This window comes from Microtus ochrogaster, unplaced genomic scaffold (genome assembly GCF_000317375.1).
Source record: "Microtus ochrogaster isolate Prairie Vole_2 unplaced genomic scaffold, MicOch1.0 UNK46, whole genome shotgun sequence".
Classification (NCBI taxonomy): Eukaryota; Metazoa; Chordata; class Mammalia; order Rodentia; family Cricetidae; genus Microtus; species Microtus ochrogaster.
Genome location: NW_004949144.1, coordinates 941,504 through 959,138, shown reverse-complemented (window position 1 = coordinate 959,138; position 17,635 = coordinate 941,504). Strand labels below are relative to the sequence as shown.

General features: G+C 34.4%; 2 protein-coding genes across 2 annotated transcripts in view; both read right to left on the bottom strand.

The window, feature by feature from the left end:
• The window catches only part of LOC102002815 (acidic proline-rich protein HP43A-like), a 2,510-nt gene extending 262 nt beyond the window's left edge, over positions 1–2,248 (bottom strand). Inside the window, exons 1-3 of the mRNA XM_005369255.1 lie at positions 2,185–2,248; positions 1,055–1,090; positions 24–236 (exon numbers count right to left, since the gene is read on the bottom strand). Of these exons, the coding sequence (XP_005369312.1) occupies positions 24–236; positions 1,055–1,090; positions 2,185–2,248 (313 nt within the window). The remainder of the gene's footprint in view (positions 1–23; positions 237–1,054; positions 1,091–2,184) is intronic.
• A 10,102-nt stretch (positions 2,249–12,350) lies between these two features.
• Positions 12,351–17,635, bottom strand: part of LOC102002541 (basic salivary proline-rich protein 1-like) — a 30,494-nt gene continuing 25,209 nt past the window's right edge. Inside the window, exons 6-7 of the mRNA XM_005369254.1 lie at positions 17,521–17,612; positions 12,351–12,515 (exon numbers count right to left, since the gene is read on the bottom strand). Coding sequence (XP_005369311.1) covers positions 12,351–12,515; positions 17,521–17,612 — 257 coding nt within the window. The remainder of the gene's footprint in view (positions 12,516–17,520; positions 17,613–17,635) is intronic.

Genomic DNA, 17,635 nt, shown 5'->3' with positions numbered 1-17,635 from the left:
CTCATCTCCCTCCTGGGGTGGGCCTTCTGGTTTTTCAGGTTTAGGAGGGCGGGGTTTCTCCTCATCTCCCTCCTGGGGTGGGCCATGTGGTTTTCCAGGTTTAGGAGGGCGAGGATGATGTGGTGGTTTCTGTGGTGGTTTTTCTTCTCCATTGTCATCCTCATCATCTCCAGGTTCTTCACCTTCCTCATCTTTCTGATGCTGTTGACCTTTGCCCTGGCTTTTTTGCTCTTCCTCTGCAGGGACATAGATCCATGTTGAAGAAGCTTACTTTTCTCTTTCTGTCAGAATACCCATCCTAAATTTATGAGCCTGGTTCTTTTTGAAATGTAATTTTTAAATATTTATCATAATAGCTCAGCTCTTGAGACAAATATTTCTTCTTAAATTTGATCATTAAGGGTGATTTCATTTTTCTTAAAATTCTCAGACAGAGTGACAAAACTGAAAGGAGTTTTTTAATGGCATTAGTTAGAATTAGGCAATGTAGCCTAAAGTGACATCAATGCTCTATTCTTAAATGTACCATGTTGTTTTGGATTCTATAACCAAGTGGAGAACAGAAAGAAGTATAGGAACGAGACTAAGAGATGTTCCATTCCGTTTTCCTGCAGTGCTTTTGTTGATGCAGAGATGAGTGAGAAAAATAAATTTTAAAAAGATGAGAGAGTCTGAGATCTATGAAATTACATATCTATCTAATGTGGAAATCTATAATTATGAAAGGAATCAATGGGAAAAAATTCTTTGACCAACCCATAGAGTCATGGAAGATTTTTAATGAGGACAATCAATTTGTTTATCATATGCAACCCATTGCTTCCATCTGTGGAGGAGACAAATGTTTCTGGTCTAAAAGCCTGGCTTCCTAGTCTTCCACTGTATTGCCATCTTCTAGGTCCTAGAGTAAATGCAGGGGAACTTTCCTATATATCTCAAGGTAAGCTGTCACATGCTAACTTCACAAAATAAAAAATTATGAGATTTTATAAAACTGAATAATTGCAAAGTAAATCACACTTAATTAGTTAGTATAGGATGAATCAGTCCCTACCTAAGAGCTGAGCAGAAGAGTCTTCACTGATGATTTCTAGAAAATAAGCACAAGAGCAGTGAAAAGTTATTTACAAGATTTTTCAGCTGGGAATACAAATGGCTTTCAATAACATCTTCACATCCACTAAGAAGTATTTTATTCTTGGACCATTCCGATGATACTGCTGACAGAATGGTTTCTTAGATCAGGAACAACGACTATTTTGTTTCTTAGTATCTCTGACAACCCTTACTGTTAGTCTTCATTTTAATATGGGAATTTCATTCTGAGAGGTTTATATTATTTGTTTTTCTTCATGACCTTCTTTTGTTGTATGATATATATCTGTAGGTATTTCATACATGGAGAAAAAATAAACATTGCTGTAAATACTTTGTGAAGAAAATGAATATTTTATGTGGGTCATTAAAATAAGGAATGAGTCCCACTAAGATATCTCAGTGGGTAAAAGTTCTTGTCTGACATGTATTCAGTTACTGGAATCAAATGGTAGAAATAAAAATCTTGTTGACAAGATACTGTCCTCTGACTGGAATGTGAAAAAATAGTCAATATCTCTCTCTCTTTCTCTCCATGTGTCTGTGTTTGTCTCCCTCCTTATCTCTCTCACACATACAAGTACACATATACACAGACAATTCTGCATGTACACAATGCTCAAAAATAATTTAAGAATTTATGCACTGATATTTCTACCTGAATCTATACAGTTTCAACTTTATTATTTTATTCATTCTCTCAAAAGCATCTGTGACATACCTTTTCTTCTTTCAAATTTCACAATCCTCTGTACAGCAAGATTACCATTATTTAGTATTGGATTCTCATAACTCCTTGAGAACTGAGTTTCTTTCTGTCAACTGTATCATAATCCCATGCATCATGCCCCACCAAAAAGGTCTTTTCACAAATGCATTCATGTTATTTTGTTATAAAATAATTTCTTAAATTTTACTATAAGCAACATTTAAGATCCAGTGCAAAATGAAAATATAAAGATTCCAATATGTTTTGCTAATCCTTTTCTTCAGTTTTTTTATTCATCTTTTCACATTTCTCCCAGCCCTGTATTTCAGTGTGTTGTCCAACAGCCATTTCACAGAACCAACGTCTACTCTACTTCATACCTGCATTTGCTCTCTGAGCTGAGCTCAGGGCCAACAAGGCTGCTGTAAGCAGGACCACCAGCATCTTGGAGGAGGCTCTGGAGTTGCTTCCAAGTCTGTGCTGGGAGAAGCAAGGCCAGAGTCTTTATAAGGAAGGTAGAACAAAGGCACTTTTCAGGTCCTTACTGGTGACCTGACCTAACACTGCAGGATACATTGCATCCCTGACTTTTGTTTGGGACATTAGCCTAGCAGGATGCATGGGGAGTAGGTTGTCAATGTCTCTGTTCTCAATAATAAAATATGAAAGTTGGACAAAAATGTTGATGTAACACAGCCAACATCCAGATATTAGAGGTAAAGTTCTGTGATTGTTTAAGTTCCAGGTGATATAACCATGACCCTGATCGTGTTAGTTGTAATTGAGATGGAATTTGCTTTTATACATACTCATGTATATTTTTTCCTATTCTTCCTGTCATTGAGGATAAAGATAGATTTTGCCTACTTTTCAATTGAATATTCATTTATGCTGTTACACCCATGTGTTATGATGTATATAATACAGAGTTGACTTTTTTTTTTTTAAGTTCTACAGAGTTAGGACACCAAGCAGAGAAGCATAGTAAGAGACAAACAAGAGTGAAAGCCTGTTTGGGCATAGAAAGGCGGTCCAGAATTCCCCAGATCTGGTTCAAATTAGAGAAGCTATGTTATTTTAGACCTAGAAGACTTCATATAATGTTCTTCATGTTCCTCTGTGTTAAAGAAAGAAAAGTAGCAATTGAGATCCCAAGTAACTGTAGGATCAGATAATCACAAAGATAGCTTCACTAGTCCTCATGAGCATAGTTTCACTTTTTTTTTTTTTTTTTAGAAAAATTTGTTAGCAGATAACCTGGTTTGTTGTAACACATATTAAACTTAGCACTTTTGTTCTGAGTAATTGAATCTCTGAATTTTTGAGCTGCTATGTTTACGAATGAGTTCTAGATTTTTAAACCTGGTATATTAGGAAACTTCATCTCAAAAAAACCAAAGAAAGAACAAAATGCTTAGCAAATATTGTATTTAAATGGGTCTTCTAATGATACTATTTTGTTTTACTCTATGATCCTATATTTTTCCTGTTGTGAGAGGTACAAAAGTACAAATATAATGAGCGGTCATTCATGTCTGAAACAATATCAGTCTTTCATAATGCCTAGTTTTTGTATGGGTTTGGTAGAAATTTGAGTAGTATGTGGAATATGTAAAGCACCAAGGGCCACATGGATGTTAATTTAGATGATACTTCGTCCACATGAAATTTTCCTGTGATATGCATATCAATTTGCTTGATGCTTCATTTTGAAACATATGGAGGTAGTCTCACAAAACAAAAATCACTGAATAATTGCTATAGATGATGTGAAAATCTGTAATGAAAGCAGTTGTGTTTTTTTTTACCCCATAAGGTGATAATAGAAGTATTCTGAATGGATAGTGTATTTGCATTTGGTTATTTTCTTGGGTTCTATAAAACTTGAGACACTCTCACAGAGCTCATGAAGCTGAAAGTTAAAGACAGAGAACAGTTGATTGTGGTGAATAGTGCCCAATGTATATTGACAGGATAATTTTTGGTGTCTGCAAATAAAAGATGGGCAGGTTTTGCAGATGAGGGGTCCTGATCAGAGCTGCTCTTGGTGAACTTTTTTCTGGTCAGAGGAGGAGGAGGGGAGAAAGCTAGGTATACATGCTCATGTGCGGACAGCTGAGGCATTCGCTGTTCTGGCAGAACTCAGCTTTTTCCTTAGCTAGGTAAGTCTTGGAATAAAGAAGTTGATTTTGTCAAATATCATACGACTTGAGCCCTTTTCTTGACCTTTTTCAGTGTCAGCAACTTGTGGAAGGGATCATTGTTTTAGGTTAGAAAAATATCACCTAGAAACTAAGCAGAAATAGTACAAACAGTTTGTGGAGCAGCTGAGGAGGAACACTGTCAGTCATTAATTTTAAAGCTGGGCCAAGAAATACACAATATGCAACAGGTTCATAAGAACTTGTAGTGGTTGAAACAGTTGAGGATTGGCTCTTCTATATTACACAGCTATACCTGTTCTGGTTACTACATGGAAAATTTAAATTCATCATGTCACAAAGATACTAACATGTCCTATTTATTACTGAACTACAGAATATAGCCAAAATATGGAACCAGTACATTTGGAAGTTCCAGTTTTAACTTGTGTGGATTCTGCATTGATGTTCATGTTTTGACCAGATTTTTATCTTAATTTCACTCTCAACATCTTCTTTTTGTTCACATTATAAGCAATATTTGTTGTTGTTTTCTCAAATCATGGTGACTGTGGTTACTGATGTCAAGTGGAATAGCCTCACAGTTTTAAATTGCATTTCTAAGAAAACTGTGAATGTTGAATATTTACAAAGTATTTATTAGCTGTCTTTAATTTTTCCTATTGTGGCATACCCATTTAGGGGTAGAGCAATGGCTTGACTCACAACCAAGAATATAAGAAAAAAAAATCCTTTCAATAGTTTTTCAATTTCTATGAATTGAGAGTTTTGTACATTCTGAATATTAGTCTCCTATGTGATATACATGTTGTAAGAGTTTTTATTTTACCCTCCTTATATCTTATTTTTCATGGTGGGGCCCTTTAATTTCATCTAATCACTTTTGTCAATATAGACCTTCGCTTTTCTACTCAAATCATTGTCAGAAAGTCCAAGGTATATGCCTCAAGGTTCCCTGTAACTTTCTAAAAATGTTCATATTTTTCTCCACTTATTAAAGTAGGTTAAATTAAAAGTGTTATAAATTTAGAATGAGTACTTTTTAGCGTAAATTGATATCTGTGTATTTCCCTTTATCTACATGTGGAATTTCAATTTTTCAAGAGATATTTGTTGACCATTTGGATTTCTAATGGTAGTATTTTGTTTATGATCAACAAATAACACTTTCTTGAAGATCACAGGGCAGAGCTAAGGCAATAGTAAGCCATAGAGGCTAGGCAATTGTTGCATATACCTATAATCCCAGAACTCAGGAGGCAGAGGCAAATGGATTTCTGTGATTTCAAGGCCTCCCTGGGCTACACTATATTGATCTGTCGCAACGAGAAACAATTAGGATGTGGAGGCTCACACCTTTAACCCCAGTACTTGGGAATCACACTCCTTTAATACTTGCATGAGGGAGATGGAGATAGGACTGATATGGATGTTCAGAATGAGGAATATATGGTGGGAGGAGACAGTTGATCGCATTCAGCCTGAGGTTTCACAGAGACAGCTTTCAGTCAGAGGATTTCTAGGTTGAACTGAGGATTTAGTAGAGGTAAGAGCTCATGGCTGGCTAGTATGGCTTTCTGATCTTTCAGCATTAACTCCTATATCTGACTCCAGGTTATTATTGTTAACACCAATTACAATTCGTACTATGTTGTCTAGAATGGATATTTGACAGCTATATTAATATTAAATGCTATTGGTATTGTGTGGGTTCTTTTCTGTCATATAATTAATTTCATTGATCTACACATGTATTTTTGCACCTGTTCCATGCTGTTTTTCTTTTTTTTTATTTTTCAAAACAAACAGAATTTATTTGTTAATTTTAATTAAAACAAGAGTACTTTCTCACTATCTCTCCTCTTTCCTAATCCTTCTGTTCACTGCCCCCCTTTCTCCTTCCAAATACACTGGTGCTGGAGACAGTGTTTGTGTGCAGCACAGTAAGACCTGAAACATACAATCACCTACTTCAGGTTCCTTCGTACATGCAGCTCGTTTATTCAGTCACATGCTGTCTCAATTGTCCTTCCTCTCTGCACTTACAACTCTTTTTTTTTTATTGAGAAAAGGAGAAAAAAAAACATAATATATAATTTTGAGCACGGATTGTACTACCATGTTTTTCTTCTCCTATCTAAGAAGAATTCTGTAAAATACACACACACACACACACACACACACACACACACAGAGTATTATTTGGTTTCCAACTTTTATTCAACCATGCATAAATCAAAAATATTTATCATTTAGATTTCATTTGAATACAGTTAGACCTTTTTTGTTTGTTAACAGAGGTGGCGGTAACCAGAGAAATAGAGGCAACTGGCTGCAAGATAACAGACAGTTTAGAGGTCGGGATAACAGAGGAGGATGGCCAAGTGACAATCGATCAAATCAGTGGCACGGACGGTCATGGGGCAACAACTACCCACAGCAGAAACAAGAGCCTTACTACCATCAACAGTACGGACAGTACGGCCCCAACCAGCGGCCTCCATACGGTTACTACTGACAGAAACGATGCAGCTTTAACAAAAGGCCATTCATTTTGATAATGTGCTAAATGTTGGTTTGTCTTCTTTTGGTCATAGTTTTTCATTCTATTTTACAGAATGGGTTGTTAATTGTTTAGAACTTGACTTGAAAATAAATTGATCTTGCTAGAGGTGTGACAATTGATGGGAATAAAGCGTGGATTATATTGTTTGGCTTTATCTTAAATACTGTTTGTTTTATGATTTAATAGTGTTTTGAGTTTGATATGTTTTTCTTATTTGATGTCTAGGAGTTCTATCTTTAACACATAAATTTTAAATAGGAAATGCTGGCTATTACTTTATAGAAGAGTTCCAGATGTGCTCACCTTGGATGTTTCCTAGAGTGAGGACAGTCTGGAAAAAAAAACACCTGTGATTATTTATCGTGTATTTTACACAGTAGCAGCAATTGAGAGGTAAATAAACGTGAATCCGCTCCTGAAAAGAAAAAGATATAATATAAAATGAATTTACATTGAATAATCTAGTAATAAAATAAGTAAGTGAGAAGGCATGTGCTTATTTCCAAAATCTAATTAATATGTTTTCAAAAAGGGATTTCACTGGATTTTACTCTATAGATCTGACTGGCCTCAATTTCAGAGTTCATTTTGACTCTGTTCCTGGAATGTCGAGATTAAAGTCATTCAGTGCCATGTCTTGCTCTCTTTATAACTTTTAATTTCACAAAAGAATCTCATTTGGCTTTCATGTCATAAAATTTCTCCTAGAACCAGGCTCTAATTACAGTGGTGGAATACTTTACTTTTACTTTTATATTTGCTGTATTTCCAAAGAGTGCTATATTTTACATATCAACCACAAAACATACTTTGCAACTCTAAAGAAAACTGAAACATACTGCATCCTTGTATTTATTTCTATCTCCATATTTCCTTTTTATTTCTTTGGTGTTAAGGTTACTTATTAATTTTTTTTTTTTTTGGTTTTTTGAGACAGGGTTTCTCTGTGGTTTTGGAGCCTGTCCTGGAACTAGCTCTTGTAGACCAGGCTGGTCTCGAACTCACATAGATCCGCCTGCCTCTGCCTCCCAAGTGCTGGGATTAAAGGCGTGAGCCACCACCGCCCAGCTTCATATTAATTTCTTAAAGTTGAAAAAATTTACATTTGTCATTCTTATAGATATGTGGCCAGCTTACCAATTCCATATTATTCCCTTATCTTTGTCTCTTTTTGCATATGTAAAATAATCAAAATTGAGTTTATTGGAGACCATTGTTTGCTTTTCAAATTTTTCAAAATACAGAGCCTCTCCCTTATATCTTTATTTTTTTAAATATTTCATTTATTATTACATATACAGTGTTCTACCTGCATGTATGCCTTCATGCAGGCATTATAGATGGTTGTGAATCACGATGTGGTTGCTAGGAATTGAACTCAGGACCTCTGGAAGAGCAGTCAGTGCTCTTAACCTCTGAGCCATTTCTGCAGCTCTTTTCTTATAACTTTGATGGAGTTCTGATGCTTTGAATTTTCTTTTTCTGAAAAAACTTCTTTTACTTAACTAATCTTTGACTTTTCCTCTTTGTTTTTACCCAATTGTGCTTGGAATGCTTCAGAGTGATACTACTGCATTTGCCTTTGTCATTGAATAGTCTAAAAGATCTTGATTCCCAAAATCTATTGCCAAAATTTCAACCCCAATATTAGACTTTATGAAAGTATATCTCATGAAAATTAATTCTAGTTAGAAGTGGTCATACCTGTAAAGACCTTTTGTTTGCATATCATAGGCAGCTCAGTGGTTAAGAGCATGTTAAGATATTGCAGAGAACGTGGGAATAGTCTTCAGAACACAGTGGTGACTCACCACAGTTTTTAAACTCCTGTCTTCTCTTATTCTAGAGTCTTGCTCTCTCAGAAAGAGAGACAGAAAATGGAAATTGCATTGCAACTATTATATTGACACACCTTAAGTATGGTTTTGATGGTATAATCCACTATCATAAATTTCTAAAGGATATTATCATTTTCTTCATTATTTTTGAAGAAAAGAAAAATGAAAAGGTATAGAAATGTCACATGTAAATTCAACATATTCTGAGATACTATCTTAGCTGTTTAAATGTACAACATATGGTTAAGGCATTTAGTGCAAAGTGAATTTAAATGCCGTCTGTTAAAGAATTCTGGGTTATTGAAAGAATACAAGATGCTGATTGTTTTAATTTCAAGAATTATATATCATGGTATTTAATTTATATAATGATATAATGTCAGTGATAACAAGTAGACAATCCTTTCTGATTTTTCCGCCAATTGGAAGGAACCCTCCATATTGCTTACTCATGGGAAAATTGCCACATGTAACTCGGTAGATACTGACATCTTTCTGAGATGTCTCTTCCTGGGAATAAGAAAGAAGGTTGTTAGCTTCTGGCCACTGAACTCCCTGCTAACCTGTATATCTTTATAATCCTAAATAGTTGATATTAATAACTTTGAAGGACTATAGATTTGCATTATATTGTTCAATGAGATGCATTGATATAAAACCATATATATGATTAGCATGTATGTAAAGTGTGTCCTAACAAAAATACGCTTAAAAGTATAACAAAATACAAAAATACTTTAAACAAGAGTAGAAACATATATACATATATAACAAAAAATCTCATATTTGTCTCAGTATATAAAAATCCATATCAATGTAAAATAATTAAGACTAGTAGTTGCTTTCTTGCTTTAAAAGTAGATTCAATAAACTTTCCTTTTATTCTATCATTTCTATAGTCCTCTTTTTTCCCTTCAAAAAGAGAACCTTGAATTTAATCCCCTTATTTTAGCTTTTTTTGGCCATTGACAAAAATAATTTGCAATCAATTCACCTTTAATGATAATAAATATCCATAACACATCTTTTTACAATGTGGGCATTGTTCTTTAAATTGTTTCTTATTGTTTTGGTTTACTGGTATACTTGGTACCCTGTCAATTCTGGATACTCGTTAAATCTTGGCTGGAGTTGTTTGTGAGACTGGATCATCTCCAAGCTAGCAACCTTGGAACTATTTTATATACTGAATTGCCTGAACTATTCATTTTCCTTAGTGTTTTTTTCTCCTTGATCTGAAAATATATCAAGTATTAAAGGTAACATTTGGAATATCTGGTGTGTATAAGTTAGCTACAGATTCTTTCTTTATGTTTGAGTGGGCAAAATATATGTTACATGTTTTGTAGTTTTTTGGGGGTTATTTCTTTATGTCTGCAGTCAGAATTTGCAGGATCAGTCTAATCTGGTCATACCATCTTGAATAAATCCATAGCTTCTTATTTATGTATAAGGCATAATCTCTTCCTCAGAGTAACATATCCTTTGACTCCCACATTGAAATTGAAACACTTTTAAAGTATATAAGTTGACTTAGTTCAGCAACTTTAATGCAAAGTCAATTAGCAGCGAAAAACTTAAAAACATAGTCACATGTAAGACCCAGACACTCTGTGTACTTCGAATCTTATGCGACATTTTATTTTATATTATTTTATTCCCTTCTCAGAGACTTTACTAATACATTAAATATATATATTTCTTTCTTAAGATTGTCTATATCTTCTCTTTTTTCCTAAGTCTTAAAGACATTGTAACCCTTTTAGAGCTTTTTTATCCTGAATTTCTTTTTATTGAATATCAGGTATCTTTTCTGGTTGCTTGAGCCTTTCAACTGCTAAATGACTTGGCTAGAATCAAACTCTCTGCGTTGGCATCTGGCTCTGCCATGATTGTTTCACTAAGAGCTATGCTTTATGATGAATGTACAGACATGAAAGCCATTTTCGCTAACTCAAGTTTTTGGGTCCATGCTTCCATCAAGTAGTGTACCAACTATTGCTCATAAACCCCATATAAGTGTTTAATATAGCATGTCCTATTAAAATAGCCATACGTATTTTGCCATTAGTATTCTGTCGGAAATCTATTTCTCAAAAGGGCCATGCTTCTTTACACTAGCAAAGAGAGCCTACTGAGAAAAGACAGTTACTAAGAACCCAAGTTTGACTCCATTTTTGAGTGATTAGAATTCTTCTTTAAGATAGTCAGGTCTTATGTAGGAATTCTGGACCTTAATTGAAATTCCAATTGTTATTTTAAAAAATGTAAATTAGATATTAAAGATTAGGGTTACTACGTACGAGGAGGAAATTTGGTAAGAAAGATTAGAGTTACTACATACAAGGAGGAAGTATTTAGCCCAGTCTCAACTGATATGTCAGATTTGTTGACAACTTCCAGGAGGATTTACCATCTCTGAGGAATGCATATAGACTAGGGTAGTTGGAAGATTTGCAGAACAGGAGGAGAGGAGGCAGAGGAAACTGAGATTGGTATGTAATTAAGAAGTTTGTTTTTAGAAATAATATTGACAAATAAAAAAAGTTTATTGTCACAAAGATAAGGTAAATAAAATATTATCAAAAAATTTGACAAATATAAATGAACTTAGTATTGTAACTATAACTCCTAATAAATAACTGTTTTATATATGTATATATATGAAGTGTTTTATATATATATTAGAGTTTAAAAGCTTCCTTTTTTAATTAGTCTTAAAGAGAAGAATGCTATATAATAATCCTTTTGTATACTATAAATATGTACTTCTCTCATTGATTAATAAGGAATTAACTGGCTAGCACCAGATAGGAAGTATAGACAGTACAGCCAAACTGAGAAAACTGGGAGGAAGAAAGACAGAATCAGAGAAGTCATTAACAAACACAGAGAGATACTAGTTAAACATGACATACTGACAAAAGGTACCAAACCCCATGGCCAAACTCAGGCGAAAATATGGATTTATTGAAAATGTAAGAATTAGCTAGTAACAAGCCTTAATTATTCCCAAGCATTTATAAATAGTAATGAGTCTATGTGTCAGTTATTTGGAAACTGATGGACAGGAAGAAAAGTTTGCCTAAAATATACCTTTGTTAGGCTCCGATATTCATTGGAGGTGATCCTGACACAAAGGCCAGTTTTATACTTTCAGTAAGGAAAACGAAGTCTGAGACAAGGAGCATAGGGATACCTAGGTAGAGTTCTTCACATTGTGTACTGTGGAACGGGTGCTTCTTGGGGGAAGGAGGTCTTTTTCTTGGTTTGGTGAATATTAGAAAAGGACAGCAGACTCTAAAATGATACAAACATTTGCCCTTTCCTTGAACCTCTTCAGTATTGGCAATCTGTGAATCAGACCACTCTGTAACCTTCCCCAAAAAAGTCATCTATGAACTCGTGAGGCATAATCCAAACAATTTATGGAACAACTCACCAAAAAGACATTTAACAAAGGTGAGGTTAAATGATGGGCAGGATGCCCCAGGCTCTTAGTGACCTGGAGGTTGTTAAAGCCCTTAAGTAATCCACGTCTGGAATGTATACCTTGGACTTAATAGTCTCCATAGAAAGCACAACTTCTGCCTTCTACTTCCCACTACAATGTATACGTTTTCTAAACTTCCACAACAATCATACACAGATTGAGAGAATAAATAATAAGAATTGTATTTTAATATAGATTAATGTGTTACCACATATATTTTCTTCAGATTTCTATTTCTCTGGTTCCAGAAGAAAATCTGAAAGTTGTGTTGCCATAAAGAATCTGACCTGCCCATCTGTTTCTTAGGTCATGTAAGAACTCATGTGCTAAATACCTTCTTTTGATTCTTTTATTGTTTCTTTGTTTTTTTTGGGGGGGGGTGAAAGATTCTGAAATTTTATACTAGTAAAATGTGATATACCAATGAGCACTCTTCTTGGCATTTTTTTTTTGATACTTCATTCTTTTTCTTCAGACACCTCATTTGCTAAGTTGTCTTCAGATTCCTTAGTTCTATGCATTCATTCTCCTGTAGAGTGTGAGTGAGAATCCGTTCAGTTCTTTTTTCAAACTGAAGTCTCTTGATTTGAGGATGTTTGCTGTTAATCTTTTCTAAAAACATTACTGCAAGCTCTTTCTCAATGTTCATTTTCTGTCCATAATGAGGAAATTTTATCATTAGTAAAAGGTACCAAAATCCTGCTAATTTACAAAGTTTTAATTTTCCTTTTCAGAATCAACTCACAAAAGTTTTCCAAACAAGTCTTTAAATTTTACTTAATTAGTGCAGTAAAAATTACCATTTTTAAGCTACTTCATTAGTATGCATTTTGTATATTCATAGAAATTTAAGGATGCTTTTTAATACTGTATATGTTTCTATTTATTTAAGGTATTTTTATATATTGATAAAATTTCAATGTTATTTTTGTTATACTTTATATGTTTACTTCATTTTAATATTTTTCTATATTGTTACAAATTTGAGGTTATTGTCCTGATATTGCTCATTTGCTTTTATCTTTTCATAAGCTATTACCTATACAGCGTATACAGCTTGCTCATTCATGAAATGTGAAGTTGGATAACATGTAGGATAATAAAGAAATCATATTAGCTGGGTTTTGCAGGTATACAGACATATACTTCAGAAAGGTAGGCAATTCAAATACTCAAATAACTGTAGAACATGGAATTTGAAATGTTTTAATAACACAGGATTTTGTTGTCATGAGAATTATTTTATCTTGACAGCATCAATCTAAATGTAAGGGGATCTTACTTGATAATTTTTATTGTATATAGTTTCAGGTTTGTTAAAGTTGATAACATTGCTCTCTTTAAGTACAATTCTTGATAATAATTGTCCTTGTATATAATTTTACTGTGTTAGAGGTAGAAACTTTCTTCTTAACTAAAAGTAAGGCGGTATTACAGGAAGCCTCATAGTGGTCACTAGCCAATAGAGAGGAGCGTTTTGATCCAAGAGGAAAGGTTTTCATTGAGAGTGGACATGAACAAGGGAGAGGCCGCTTTCCAAGTCAGGAACAAATGATTGAGAGTATAAGTGGTGACTTAGTGTCTCATTTCGGGTTCTCCTTTGTTCTTCAACATTTCTTCATGGATTTTGTTTGATAATTAATGGTAAACAAAACGTTTATCATTCTCCTAATCAAAAAGAAATTATGTATTAATAGAAACTAATTCTTTAAGAAAAAGGAATAAAATAATTGGTTATTTTGAATGAGCTTCATGTTTAAGAAGTTCATCTACATATTTTCCTAATAACTCTTTTGACACATTTGGCATCCAAATGTGTGCTTATGAAAATGCAATGTGTATTATACAAAAACAGCTTTAAGATATGATTACTCGATTCAGTTACTATTCTTGCATGCCTGGGAATACTTCAGTTTCTCTATCTGAAGTTTTGGGATGACAGATGATATTTTCTTCAGGAACATCGCCTTGAAAACCTAGGTGCATAATATATTTTCCTAATATTTAAAAAATGTCGTCTAATAGGTAGATAGGAAAAGCATGTCTTTCATCAACACTTTGAATCTATTTGAAGACAACAATGCATCATGGGGTCTTAGAAACTGAGCAATATGACCTAATTATGACACAATTTCTATGTGTATTTGTGTGGGCATAAAATCTTCTATTTAGAAGAGCTGATATGTAAAGTTAATATTTCATTGGGGCTGCAGAGATGGATCAGCAGTTGAGACTACTTGTTTCTCTTTTAGAGGCCCTGGTTTTGGGTCTCAGCATCGATATAGTAACTAACAACTATTTATATTTGTAGTTCCAGATATTCTCCTTTCCTCCATGGGCAATAAATGCATGTGGTACACAGTCTCTCATGCAGGAGAAACCCATTTACACAAAACAAAATAAATAATTCTTGTTAAATATTAGACCTAATGAATGCTGACCTTATTCGATCATACTGTGCATTATGAAAAGGCCACATGATGCAATATGCACCCCTAAAGTTGCTTTCTGGCATGAACGTGATCACATATCAAGAAACTGACAAGAGGGGCTGGAGAGATGGGCTCAGTGGTTAAGAGCATTGTCTGCTCTTCCAAAGGTCCTGAGTTCGATTCCCAGCAACCACATGGTGGCTCACAACCATCTGTAATGGGGTCTGGTGCCCTCTTCTGGTCTGCAGGCATACACACAGGTGGAATATTGTATACATAATAAATAAATATTTTAAAAAAAAAGAAACTGACAAGAACATGCTGACCGATTTTTACTCTTAAATGAACTTCAGAGAACAGTGACTTGAGCCGTTAAAAAACACAAAGTCATATTGGACTGTAATCTGAAAACATACATATTCTCTTTGAAGTTTAAGCAATTTATGTCAGGTAAAATGCAGTATTTATTTATGTGCTGGAGTCTGTGTCTAGGGCTCAATCACGTCAACAAGTACTCTACTACAGAGTTGTATGACAGCTTTGAAGTTATATTTTTAGGCTACATGTTGTCAAGGATGAGGTATTAGTTAAATTATGGAGCAACTGCCTTCAAGCAATATTCCAGCAGGCTTCTTGGTTGGATAGATATAAATCGGGATATTGATATAGATATGAAGGTAGACATGTTAAGATATTAAAGGCAAAGAATATAAGAAATATATTTTCTTCCTTGTATTGAGACATTTTAGCTTTTTCCCCAGGATAATCTAATTGTAGGAATTTGCCTAATAAAATATTTTGCCCCTTGAGTAAATTATGATATTTTTATTAACAAATTCCCATATATTAGTGGAATTTTATGATTTTTTCACCTCTCTCATGCATCCAACTTAAAACTATGGATTTCAGCTTAGTTTCAATGATTACAGAGTTTCTTGGAATATCTGCAAAGAAATTTTTTTCTCTTCTTATAAAATGAGATATTATAACTACTAGGGTTGGTGATAATGATGGTTTAGACATATAAAGCCTGCTAATGATTAACCAAAGGACTCTTCTGGAACAGAAGGATGTTTGATGAATCATTTAGAATACTGACAGTCATGAAAATTCACGGTTTCAATATGACATACAGCTTTGTCAATATTGTACATGGATATGGTTAGCCTGTGTCTATGAATGTGCATATCAATCTTACCCTATCTTGGCATTTCATCTATACTGCTCTTGCTATATTGGATGCATGGCCATCCAAAGAATTATGCCAACAGAAGTTTAATTGTCAAATTTCAGAATGACACCAAATTGTCATTTCTATGAATCTCCCACTGTGCTACTTTCATGAAGACCACTCTAGTTTTCATAAAAAATTGTTTGGAAGGAGGATAAGAAGAACATAATCTAAGTAAAATGAAAAAAAAATTGAATAGAACATTCAAAAACAGCAAATTAAGAGTCTAAAAATTAAGGCTCAACTATTTGCTTAGTTTAAGAATTTTCAGTGCGTTGAATATCTAAATATTTTGTATTTACCTTTCAGTTAAAATTCAACAAAATTTAAAAATGAATGAGTGACCATTTACAAACCATAAAAAATTAAGATGGATGGGGCTAGAGAGATGGCTCAGAGGTTAAGAGCAGTGCCTGCTCTTCCAAAGGTTCTGAGTTCAATTCCCAGAAACCACATGGTGGCTCACAACCATCTATAATGAGGTCTGGTGCCCTCTTCTGGCTAGCAGGCATAGACACAGACAGAATATTGTATACATAATAAATAAATAAATATTTTTAAAAAATTAAGATGGAAAGATGCTCTAAGGTATACATAAAATATTTAAAAATTTCATATGCAGATTAAAACCAAGTACATATTTATAAAAATTCTAGGGAGATGAAAACAATGAACAGCTGGCCTACAGAAAACATTGCATATGTAGGACTGTCCAAGTTGAGGAAGAATGTGAGCTCGTTGACACTTGAATGTCCAAAAGAACACCAGCTACACGAACAGCAACTTCCTAACAGGTAAATTGTGAACAGAGTGTTACACATCAGAAAAGTAACAAAAATTCTTTTGCAGGTTCTCCTGGGCAGCTATTCTATAGGGCTCTGGTCAAAAACATGCACAATATACTAAGAGCATGTTTATGTAGTTTTATCTGTTTATATATTTTACTATTAGAAATCATATCTTATGTTAAGCTCCTGATAACATCAGAAATGTGTGGGAAATACAGCAAAGTTGTGGGCAGAACTCCTGGTAAGAAGAAAAAAGGGGTCTCTCAAATGATAGTGGACTGATTCATAAATGGAGAAAGTAGGACCTTTTCTAATGAAACTGAATGAAGTGGTCTATAATTGCCTTAGGTTTGGCCACAGTCCCCAGATTTCACTCATACATGCTCAGACTAAGAAAACAACAAAGAATAATTGCATGCTAAATATTTTATTGGAGTGTTGAAGTTTCTCTTAAAACATCATTGCTTCTTTGAAATGACATTAAAAGTAACTGATGTCTACTTCTCCTGCAACAAATAAACAGATAAATAAGGTAAGGGAGTAGAAAGATCTAGCAAGCAATACAAACATTATCTGAGATATTTGTTAGTTATGTGGATATCTATTGATGTAAGCGTTCAGACATTTGATAGACATTTGACTTTAAATCACATTTGTCACAGAAATCAAGGTATAGAGAACTTTCATGTTTTCGATGTATAAAATATCTTTGCCTTTTGGAAGTCGGTGGTGATCTCTAGATTTTAGGACTGTGCTGTTGGCAGGAGGCTATTCAATTGTTCCCTAGTGTTCAGCCCCAAAATAAGCACACAGAAACCATATTATTTAAATCACTGCTTGGCCAACCATTTAAGTGCAATGCTAGATACCTCTTAGAACCTAAACTAACCCATCTACATGAAGTTGCTCATCACCAAGAGGTCGTGACATACCAGCAGTATTCTAGCTGGGGCCCGTGCCTTTTTCCTCTGGCAACTCCATGGCTTGTCACTGACTCTGCCTTCTTTCTCCCAGCATTCAGTTTAGTGTTCCTGCCTAGCTCTACTCTGCCCTATCTATAGGCCCAAAGAAGCTTCCTATTAACCATTGGTATTCACTGCAAGCAGAGGGAATCTCACATCTTTGTTTTAATGATAAAGTGTCCTATTTATTTTGTCGTGCTGATGAACCTTTAATTTATGCAGAAAATTTCTCGAGGTTACTTGCCTCTTCTTCACCATCCTCCGCAGGTGGGCCTTCTGGTTTTTCAGGTTTAGGAGGGCGGGGTTTCACCTCATCTCCCTCCTGGGGTGGGCCTTCTGGTTTTTCAGGTTTAGGAGGG